General features: G+C 42.3%; 1 protein-coding gene across 5 annotated transcripts in view; it reads left to right on the top strand.

Moving 5' to 3' along the window:
* Positions 1–11,039, top strand: part of CHD7 (chromodomain helicase DNA binding protein 7) — a 190,168-nt gene that overhangs the window by 116,061 nt on the left and 63,068 nt on the right. For 4 of the 5 annotated variants that reach the window (XM_049633368.1, XM_049633367.1, XM_049633365.1 and 1 more), the window contains 3 exons: positions 4,041–4,182; positions 8,513–8,650; positions 9,725–9,790. In XM_049633368.1, coding sequence (XP_049489325.1) covers positions 4,041–4,182; positions 8,513–8,650; positions 9,725–9,790 — 346 coding nt within the window. The other variant, XM_049633369.1, reaches the window with a different exon arrangement.

The following is an 11,039-nucleotide window of genomic DNA, read 5'->3' as shown; positions in this document are numbered from 1 at the left end:
TATTCTGTGTGTTTTAAATACCTCTTGTGCAGAGTACCTTCCTTCACGTAGGTGGAGTGAGGCTTCTCGTGAATGAGCGATGGCCTAGCTGAGTCTTGCAGAGCCGTAGATGGAGCCGGGAGGGGAACGGAGGTGGAAGAGGCAGGTGTGCCCGTTAGTGAGCACATTCTGTGTGTCTGCACGTAGAGGGTGCGGAGGGTTTGGGGTGCGAGGAAAGTGGAAACACAACGTTGCCAGTTGCAAACATCGCAGAGGGCCTTGCAGGCCGGTGCGGACTCTCAGACGTCATTGTGTAGATAGGACTTGAAGCAGGACGGCGCAGTCAGGTTTACGTTTTAGCTGGTCGCTGTGCTGGTGCGTGGAGGGTGGGTTTGTAGGTGACGTTCTGGTGGCAGTGCCATGTCCCTGAAGTAGGAAGTGCGGGAGGTGGAGCGGGTCCGGGGGAGGCACCATGTCTCCGGGGCTGAGGCCATTTAGGGCTAGAATTAGAAAGCACCCCCACCCCCCACCCCTTGGGGTCCTCCCTTCGGAGGTCACCACGTGGAGGCCAGCATCGGCTAAACCCGCGCGAGTGGCCATCACGGCAGCTGTCGGAGGTTCTGTGTCTGTGCCAAGCAGCTCAGTGGCTCCATTCTCAACATTGTAGTGTCCGCTCGAGGGATGTTTCTTATTAATAACATTCTCTTACCCCCAGCTGGAAGAGCTGCCCCGTGCGTGCCTGCCAGCTTTCCAAATTATAATTTGGGAGAGGAATGTTTGTATGGCCACGTTTTGGCTTTGGCATTATAAAAGACTAGCTCTGAACGTTAGAGATTTAAATTAAATAGCGACCGTGGAGGTAGCACGTGTGTCCTTTCCTCGGCAGTCTGATAGCGGGTGACCCAGCCTGTGGATCACGAGGGTGACCAGGCAGCGGGGAGGCGGTTGTAACAGGCCAGGTGGGAAGTGACACCTGCCTGAACTAAAGCAGTGGCCACGGAGGGGAGTGGCCCTTGGGATCGTCTGCTTGTTTGTCCTCCCAGCTTGTGCTGGGGACTGTGGATAAAGGACTTTGCTTCTACTCGTGTTGCTTTAGAGGAAACGGTCTTTGGTGCAGTGGGGTTCTGTCTCCGAGTCTGCAGTGGATTCAGCCCGAGTGGGTCTGAGCCACACCAGAGAATATGTTCCCAGGCATCCCCGAATGCGTTCCCAGCTGCTTGCCTTCCAGATGTGTGTGTGAATACTGGCATTTGTGTCACATACCGCCGACGTTTTCATCCATTATCTCATTTAAACCTCATAACGAATCTTGGAGGAAGATAGAATTACTGACCTCATCTTACCGATGAGAAACTGAGGCTCGGGGAAATGAAGTGATTTGTTCAGGGTCACAGACAGACAGGTGATACGTGACAGAGTTGGAACTTGAGCTAAGGTGTGTCTGACGCACATCAGCCTAACCCACAGTCCGTATTACCCTCATTTGTTAAAAGAAAAATTCTGACCTTAGTTTTCTTGAGACAAAGCAGTTGCAATGTAACACTTAGTTGAAAATCCAGATTAGCGGATTGCAAAGCAGTAGCAAAGGCAATTTAATTAACATGACTTTATCTTGTCCTTGGTTGTGGTGTCTTTGGGTGGACATTGAAGGTTCTGTAGCTTTTTTGACTTCTTGGCACGCTTTTGATTTGTGTGTTGATGTCACGAGAAGGTGTGAGCATGGAAGTGGTTACCTGTCTCTGAGCGGCATTAATAGTGCAAGGTCTAATGAGTTTGGAAATCTTTCGGTAATCAGATCTGGGATGAGCGCTTCCCTTGGCGACAGGCTTTTTTCCCCCTGAGCATTTGGAGAGGTCTTGTCTGACTTTTAGCAGCCTTGGAGGTTCCACGCAGTTCATTCATGGGCAGGGCAGGTGGAAAATCATTAGCGCTTCTCTCCTTCAGCAAATTGATATTTCAGCAAACCTGGGCTCTGGCGGCTTTAAGACAGTAAGCCTTTTTACTCCTATAGGATAGTTCACACAGGGTGCGGTAACCCCACTAAATTAAACTGTGTACCTCGCTCTGGTGCAGAGAGGTCACGGTGAAAGGCACTGGCTGCCGACTTACTTTACCTGGCAGCGGTTCAACTCTGTGACAGGCCTACCTCTGATTTAAACAAATTTGAGAAATATGTAAAGTTTTGGAAGCAGTTTTGCACTGATTTGATAAAAGAAACCACAAAACACTGCAGCGCAGGTGTTGAGAATGTTTGAAAGCTGATTGAGGGAAGCAGATGGCTTTAGTCAGTGGCATCCAGCCAAAAGAGCAGGTGCTGGTCATGTGACCGCTGGTTACCAGGGTAATCTGATTGCTCTTGGCGTGCAGATGAAAGGAAAGGGGCCCAGCGTTCAGCTGTAGTATTGTATAATTTGTGGCAGTTAGAGCGGAAATAAATGCTGGAAATGGAGCCTCATAGTAGGGGAGACTTCTGTCCATGTGTAGCGTAAACACTAGGACAGTTGGATGAGGAACTGTTGTATGGATTTTTTTTTTAATTTAAAAAATATTATTCTTTCCATGGATCTTTGGGGACTTCAAGTTTTTAGGACACTGCCTTTTAAAAATTTTTTTAAATTAAAAGAACTCTTTAAACCTAACTGCCGTTTGCTCTAATCTTGAATTCTTGTGAGTTATTTCCTTACGTGGCTATTTACCCTGCTAAAATGTTCACAAAATAAAACAGGGTCTGAGTATTTAAAAATAACTAGTTTGGGACTACCAAATATTTTATTCGTTACTAAGATACGTTTTAGGCGGGTGATGGAGACTTTATTATGCTAACATACTTTTGAAATATTTTACGTGACATGTGCTTTACTTAAATGAAAGCATAGACATGTCTTGGTGTCTTTTGTAGTAGCTGAGGCTGAGAAAATATGCTGTTTGATGCACTCTGTCAGCACACTTTTCTGGGAATTCATGAAGTTTCATAAATAAACTTTTTAAAGGTTTTTAAAATACCGTGTTTTCAAATTTATTAGAATTTTATGGTTTCTAGAAATAGAAAAATATAACCATTACTGAGGTTTGATTATTTTAAACGTTGCAAAACATGATAATTAATATTAGAAAACCTTGGGTCCGGTTTGGAAATTGGAATGGGAAGTAGCACTACGCGTACATTCTAAAAGAATGTCACATAAAGGTTTTGAAGCCAATGGTAAAGTTAAATTAAAAAAAAATATATATTTTCTCAAGGTTCGTTCACGTCTTTTGACTTATGTAACATTCCAATCCTGTTAACGTCTGGCAGAAACATACTGTGGAACATGCACTTTAATTATTGGGGTCGTTTTTGCTGTATTTTTGTATTTCAGAGACCTAGCTTTGGGAAAAAAAAAAAAAAAAAAGGCTACCGTGACTCTCTCAGAAAAATGCCCAGCACCAAAACGAAGCTTATTTTAAATTAAGAAAACAGCATTAAGTAAAATCATGTAGGACAGGAAATTGCCATATGTTTTGTTATATTTTAAGAGGCTGTCGTCAGATAATAATGTAGCTGGGTGACATAATGGAGGACACCTAGCAGTGTTGGTTATAAAAAGGGCTTAAATAGGAGTTTTAAAACTCTCTGCAAGAGACACAAAGAAATGATCATTATGGTCTAGTTTTCCTTGACGTTCAAAAACAAAACAAAACAAAACAAAACAAAACAAAACGTATCCTGTGCCTTAAAAATTTGATAGCAAAACGACTTCTTAATCTGATTTTTCACTGTGGTTTGGTGTACTGGCAGGGATTTTGCATTGTCTAGATAACAAATGTACTCTGTGTGGTATTGGGAGTTTTTGCATGAAATTTCTCTTTAATTAGGTCAGGTATTTGCCAAAGGTCATCAGTATGGGGTTTTGCCATAAAAACTTAATTGAGAGTGCCATTTAACTGTAAGTGGCCAACACGCATTGATTTATCAGTTGTCATCGATACTTTCGGGATATTAATGTGGGAAATATAAGGCATGGGGCATGTGGAAAACCTCATTAAAAAGTGAACACTAAGTGATCCACTTTGAATTCTAGTAATAAGAAACCTGATTCAGAAGCAAGTGCTTTGAAGAAAAAGGTCAACAAGGGAAAAACAGAAGGTTCTGAAAATTCAGACTTAGACAAAACGCCCCCAGCATCTCCTCCTCCTGAAGAAGATGAGGACCCAGGTGTTCAGGTAATACCATCATTCTGACCCCAAGCCTTGGTTATTTAGCGTGGGTAACTTTAGCCGCACACCAAGTACACCAGACCTCCCCTGTCTTTGTTATAGAGCTGCTTTAAAGATGGCTTTATTGTTGTCTGGAACATCACATCCGTAGCAGTGAGAGCTAGGGGGCCAACACGAAATTAAACTCCCGACGTCTCGGGTTTGTCATCCTTGACTCCGGGATAGATAAAGCTGAGTATCTTCATTTACTTCTGCAAGCGTCCCTTCCGCTGTTTATGTGTACATTAGTGTTAGCGTATTGTTAAGATACTCGTTCACTTAAAGCTTCCTTCACATTTCTGATTTTCTCTGAAGTTTGGTTGCCTGTCAATCCTTTTATTTTGCAGAACAAGAAACCAACATGTAATCTGTAGCTCGTCTTAAGTGTTCTGACATCCGGTGGCCAGAGTTGAGACATTTAGTCATGTAATAATCCAGTTTCTGTGAACAAGTTAGCGACCCTCTGGATGGCAATTGTGCAGAACTTTCCAGTGTTAGATTCTCCTGACTTTTGGAGAATTTTATAGGAAGCAGTTGAAAAACCGAAATAAGCATTAGGGCTTTAGGCTCTTGTGTGTAGAGTGCACTGCCTTCCCTGATTGGACTATAAGGTAAGAGTCCCTGCACGTGACCGTTAAAAATTATTTCCTTGTTACATTCTCTGGAAGCATGCCAGTGCGGTCCACTGGGATGGCTAGGAATGTCACTTCTGTGAATGACATCTGAGTTATCATGGAGCAGTCACTGAGGAGTCCTGCTAGAATAGAAGTCGGCCCCTAACGGCCTGCTGGCCTCTTCTGTTCGCTCAGTCCACACTTAGCACTGGCTACCTACACCTGTACCAGTTTGCTTGAAAGTTAGGGAAAAAAAAAATTTTGGCAGTGTGCAGCTCTATTCTAAAGAATGTCAGACAGGGTTGGTTTTTGTTTTTGTTTTGCCAGTCTGTTTGTTTTTCAGTAGAACTCCCTGGTAGCTGTAATGTCACAGAATGGCTTAGGCTAAGAGGGCCTGAAAGGGAGCGGAAAGAGAGCGCGAGTGTGGACGAGTGCGGTGTGGTTTGGTGTGGGTCTGTGACTAACCTGGGACACCTCTGGCAGTTGGGGTTAATTTTGTGCTTTTCCTTTCATACGTCACTGAAAAGATAGGCAAGGTAAGTGGGCATCTTTTAATTGCTTGAGGACTTTTAAACTAAAGTATTTTAATGATTTTGCATTGTATGTTTAGGCTCAAGGGTCTTTTTTTCCTGAATCGTGTTTGCCTAAACTAGGACCTTTCTGACAGTAGTATTTAGACAACATTAAGAAGATTTATTCACACAGGTCAAGAAAATTCCCTTGTTCTCTCACAAATATCGCTGCTGTTTCTTAAAAGTATTTGTATTAATAGAGACTCCATTGGACTTTAGGAAGTACTAATTTTTTTTTTTCTTCTGCATTTCAGTTACAGAAAAACTCAACTCAACTCAAATGAACATTAATGCATGCTTTCTAATTGGCTAGTGCTTAACTGTTAGGGGTTTAGTAGCTAATACAAGCAACCACACAAGAAGATCTGACTTTGCAGGCAGGTTTTTCTCTGTGTCTCTGACACAGGAAGTGATGCTTACTGCTGTTTGTTGTTTCTTCCGGTAGGATATGCATGAAGGGTTTAAAGTTCCATGATTGATTTGTTTAAACCAGTAAATGCCGTTATCATTTTAACTCAAAATTGTGTCACCAAATACTACAACAGAGATCGTGGAAACACATTGAAATCTTCTCTTTGAGTATGGCTGCTTTAACTGTATGTAGCTTTTCTCAAGCAATCAAGTTTAACAAGTTGACCCATAAAATAATAGGTCAATTCAGATAGTGTCAATTCAGACGTTTTGAGGTGTGGTTTAAAAGGAACGCTTACATTTTGATCTCACAGAACTCTTTCAGATAACCGTTTAACAGACCATAAGAGAAGCATGTTATGTCATATATTAATTTCATGTTGGGGAATTGTAAAAGGACTCTTGATACCCAAAATTAATGAACTTAAGATCAATTATTACTTAGAAGGTAGAGACGCCATAGCTCCATGGAAAATTTTCAGAAAATGGAGCTGTAATTGTATTTTGAGGGTTTTCGCTCTTAGGAAGTGGCCTCGTGTCCACTACCAACAAACCCCATCACCGCTGCACACATTTGTAACACCAAGCTGATGCGAGGAGAAGCTTCCATAGCTAAGAAAGTTATACCCACCAGTCATAGATTTCTATTCCAAAAAAGAAAAGCTTCCTGTTTTATTGTAGTGGAACATTTCTTCAGTAGTGAGCTTTGGTATGAAGTGGCTTTGTCTCAGACTCTAGCTGAGGGCATTTAGTTGTTGGGGCTGGAAGGATACCTCGACGTGGCCCCGACCAGGGAAACCTGACAAAACATCACAGATGCGTCATTAGTGGCACGTTCCTCCCCTTAACGGTAATGACAAACAAGATGAAAATACAGACCAATCCATGGCAATTTAGGTAAATTGACCTATTAAAGGAAATACAGATAGTATGCTACATGTCACAGAATGAGAATGTTGTTTCTGATAACAGCCTTTTATATCTTAAAGAGATTGAGAGACCAGGAGTTATCTTGGATCGACTTTGGGTAGAGAGAAAGGAAGCTGTGCAAGGTAGCTTGGCCTTGTAGCCCCAGTGCTTCCTGATTTTTCTTTGGCAAGGTAGAGCTAACTAATGATGACTTTAATCCTACTAATTGCATCTGGAATTAGTATGTACCATGCTCTGTTCTAAATGCTGTACGTGAATTCTGTCATGCGATCTAATTCCCTCATGTGATCTTCACAGAATACTTAGGAGGTAGTTAGCTGTCATGAATCCCGTTCTGCAGACCAGGTAACTGAGGTCCACAAAATAAGTTGTTGTTCCAGGTCACCTACTGAGAACCGGGGCTACCTGAAAAACTCAGCACTCAACTCCAGGGCTCGCAAGGTCAAACTGCCTCCCGTGACGTCGGGAGGGTCACAGATGGCAGAACCCCTGCTGGTTCTTGCTCTGCCCTGACCTGGAATTGCTTCTGGGCAGGGCTGACCTGGAAGGCCAGAAGAGGAACCTCTGGCCCCCACTGCTACTCCCACTGGCCTAAACCACTAACAAGTCTGTTAATAGGATGTTACCCCACATCCCCTTGAGTCGGACTGCACCTCTGCAGTCACGGCTGTGTAGGACTAAGGGCTCAGAGCCTCAGACGACTCATTTGATGGTCATATTCAACCGAGTTTGTGTCGTGAGCTACCTCAGATGCCCTCTTGAGAGCAGAGAGAGCAGAAACGTAAGAAAACAAAACTCGGCCAGCCCTACCCTTTGAGACAAGGTGCTGGGCTTCCTTGGTCCTGACTGGAGCCACGTACAGCCTTGCTTGTTCCTCCTAGGTCTACACGGTCCGGGGCGGGGGGGGGGGGGGGGGCTTGTTTGCCCCCCCCCCTGCCTTACTGACCAACTTTACAATTCACAAGCTTCTTTAAAAAGTTTTATTTCATAATTCTTAGAAAAAAGTTCATAAGTGTTCATATCTCAGTATTTTTATTTATTCTGTGTGCTTCATGAACTCATCTATAAGTTGTAATCTTATATTTATCAGTGGTTTAAAACTCACATGTATCGTTTTACAGTCAGGTTAGGTTTTACCAAATACACACATTAATGAAAGGTCAGTTCACCTCATTTTTAGTTAACTGACAAAACTAATTCTTTACCAAAAAGGTCAAAACAATATAGAATTATTTTGAACAAAAAGTCTGTTTCTTTTAGGGCCCAGCTTAAAATCAAGCCTTTTATTTAAATGGCCTTCTGAAATACCATTTCAGTATTTATATAGAACTTTATAATCTACTGATTATCTCCTAATGTCGTCACTTCTTTGGATCTTCTATTAGAAAAAGTTTGAAGCCTACAAAAATAGAAAAGTGTAATGAACCCCTATATACCCATCGCCCAGCTTCGGTATTGGTTCCCCTTTTGAGCAGCGCACTGCCTGAGTAAGGAGTCAGGTTGGTCGTTCCTCCCATTCCCCAGCTGAAGGTCTGGTGGCTGGGAGTGGTGATTTCCCCCCATTTCCATTATGTTCATTGCCCCTGCGGTTTCTTATGTGACTTACAGGGATAAGGTTATCAGCTCTACTGGAAGGTTAATTTTTAAAAATGTATCTCTTAGCATCCTGAGAGAGGTTACAAAGAGCATCAGTGATGGCTTTTTACACCTGCTTTGTTGTTTTTGTTTGTGTGTTTGTGTCTGTGTTTGTGTTTGTGTTTGTGTTTTTAGAAGCGACGTTCCAGCAGGCAGGTGAAGCGGAAGCGATACACGGAAGACTTGGAGTTCAAGATTTCCGACGAGGAAGCAGATGATGCAGACGCTGCTGGGAGAGACTCCCCCTCCAACACCTCGCAGTCAGAGCAGCAGGTCAGCGGCCCGTTCGCGTGGCTCTTGTGCACGCCGCGGAAGGTGGACTGGAGACCTGATAGCTGGAGTCCCAAAAGCTCCGTGGAAGCCTTGGACTCTGAGCCGGAGAACGTTCATTTACTGTTGGCTAACGTGCTGTGGGAAATGAGTTGTTTAGCAGTGTCTTTCACAAAGCCCCGTTCGCTGAAATTCATTTTTATATAAGCCTATGATACGTAACTTGACACAGTTTTGGAGAATTAATGGTCTGTGTTGAGGAAGAGTCAGAGCTACGATGCAAGGAGGCTGAATTTACCTCTGAAGAATTCAGGGCCGTAGCTTCTGGGACTTTAATAAACCGCTCAAGCTTGTCTCCTGCTGTTAGGCACCGTCAGAACCCCTTTATGAAATTACTGCCTTGTAGCACCCAGCAGGGCATACTTTATTCTCTGTGCAATGTAAATGATGGATAAAATAGTTTGTATAAAATATGGGTAGTAATGTAGGATTGATCATTGTAAAGATCTTTTTTTTTTTTTTTTAACGCCCCTCTGTTCCTATTACTGTACTTCAGTTAACAAACTGGTAACCCATTGAAAAGTAGATTGGATGCAGTTTTTTACTCTATTTGGTGCTTTGTGCTATGTTAAGTTGTTACGTCACGTTTTACGTGGCCAACATAGATAAAAGCTGCCTACGAGAACAGAATGATGCGGATATTTACCCCATGGGTATAGATGAGGAAAAGTTACATTTTTGACTGCTGTCATACAGAGATTGTTTTCTCTTGGCAGCTGGAGTTTCTGAATGCTCTCTGGCTTTAGGGACCCTGCTAGTCCACGTAATTAAACCACATAATCATGAAGTAATAAACACAGATTTTCCTTTTGCCTTTTTCTGGAGAGCAAGAGCCTTGTTCTTTACCATCCTGTTTCCCACCGGCGACTAAAAGGGTATGATTTAAAGGGTATGAATTTAAAACGTACAGAGGTAGATGCAAAAGGAATGATTTCTTATTTTGATGGCTTGGAATGAAATGTTTTCCATTTGGATTGATGTAGCTTGTTTGTTTGTTTGTTTGTTTGTTTGTTTTAGGAATCTGTTGATGCAGAAGGTCCAGTGGTAGAAAAAATCATGAGCAGTCGTTCAATAAAAAAACAGGTAAGCACCATGTGGAGTGATCAAAACCTCTGGTGTATGTAGGACTCTTAAATTATTTTCTGCTTTATAATTTCCTTTAAAAAAATTCACTATTATAAAAGAAAACTTCTGGTGATATTTATAATCCTGTCTGATTTGTTAGCCAAATATAAAACTTCGGGATATTTAGCCCCAAATGAAACTGAAATCTATCAGACAGTCAGTGCTTTGTGACGTGATTTAGAGTAGGCAAGAAACTCAAAAGTCGCCAAAGAAATGTATAGGGCTTTTAGAGTTATAGGCTGCCTTTTTCATAAATACTATTCATAAAAGTCATAAACATGAATTTACCTCTCATCTCCCTCAGGGAATTTCCCTGCCCGCCCCCGCCCCTGCCCCCGCCCCAGGATGGAAGTTTATCATTTTAGTGAGTAGGTGTTTTCTCACACTTTTCATAACATTTCTTCGTGTACAATTAAAATATTCATTAATCTCTTTTTTGTCAGTGCAAAGTGTAATTTTTGAAGATAATATGACTTATTCTTCAAAATTCTTCAGCATTTGTGTTGATCTGCAAAGGTGAAATCTGGGTACCTGTCACTAGTCTGATAACTTTGTCATTGAGGAGCACATCTACCCTGTGACAAAGAAGTCCAGTAACCCTGTATTGTCTTCCACTGATTGAGATTCCTCATTTCATCCCAACCAGCTAGCTCCCTTCTTGCCCGGTTAGAGCAAATGCTTTGTTTTGTTTGAAGAATTACACAGATATCGAGATGAGCTACATCTCCACATTCTGACGTACAATCTCCAGTGTCTCTAGAAAGTGGTGTCCTTTAGATACAGGGTATCTGTCTTTCAGCTTGAGTCGTTGTCAAATGCAGCTCTTTCTTCTTACTTGCTTTCAAGGTAGGTGGAAGTACAAGCTCATTTTTTGATATGCAAAATAAGTTTTTTTTTTTTTTTTTAATGTGAGTTGTGTACAGAGTGTAACTTCCCATTGAGAGAGGTGAGACCCCAGGCTTCTCAAAGAGGGAATCTTTGCTCTTCACAAGCTACTGTCCAGAGACCCTAGAGAATGGTATTACACCAGCAGGGCTCTTCTCTTTACGTTTGTTGCAGTACTGTTTCCTTTTCTATTGTGTTCTCCAGAGTGTGGATTTGTATCAGAATATACAACTCTAGTTCCACGAAAATAATCAAGAATGACACGTCGAGATATTTTCACGTTGAGTGTGGGGGTTGGGGGGGGGTATACGGGATGGCTATC

This window comes from Panthera uncia, chromosome F2 (genome assembly GCF_023721935.1).
Source record: "Panthera uncia isolate 11264 chromosome F2, Puncia_PCG_1.0, whole genome shotgun sequence".
Classification (NCBI taxonomy): Eukaryota; Metazoa; Chordata; class Mammalia; order Carnivora; family Felidae; genus Panthera; species Panthera uncia.
The sequence above is the reverse complement of the archived record's forward strand: the minus strand, read 5'-3'. Positions and strand labels throughout refer to the sequence as shown.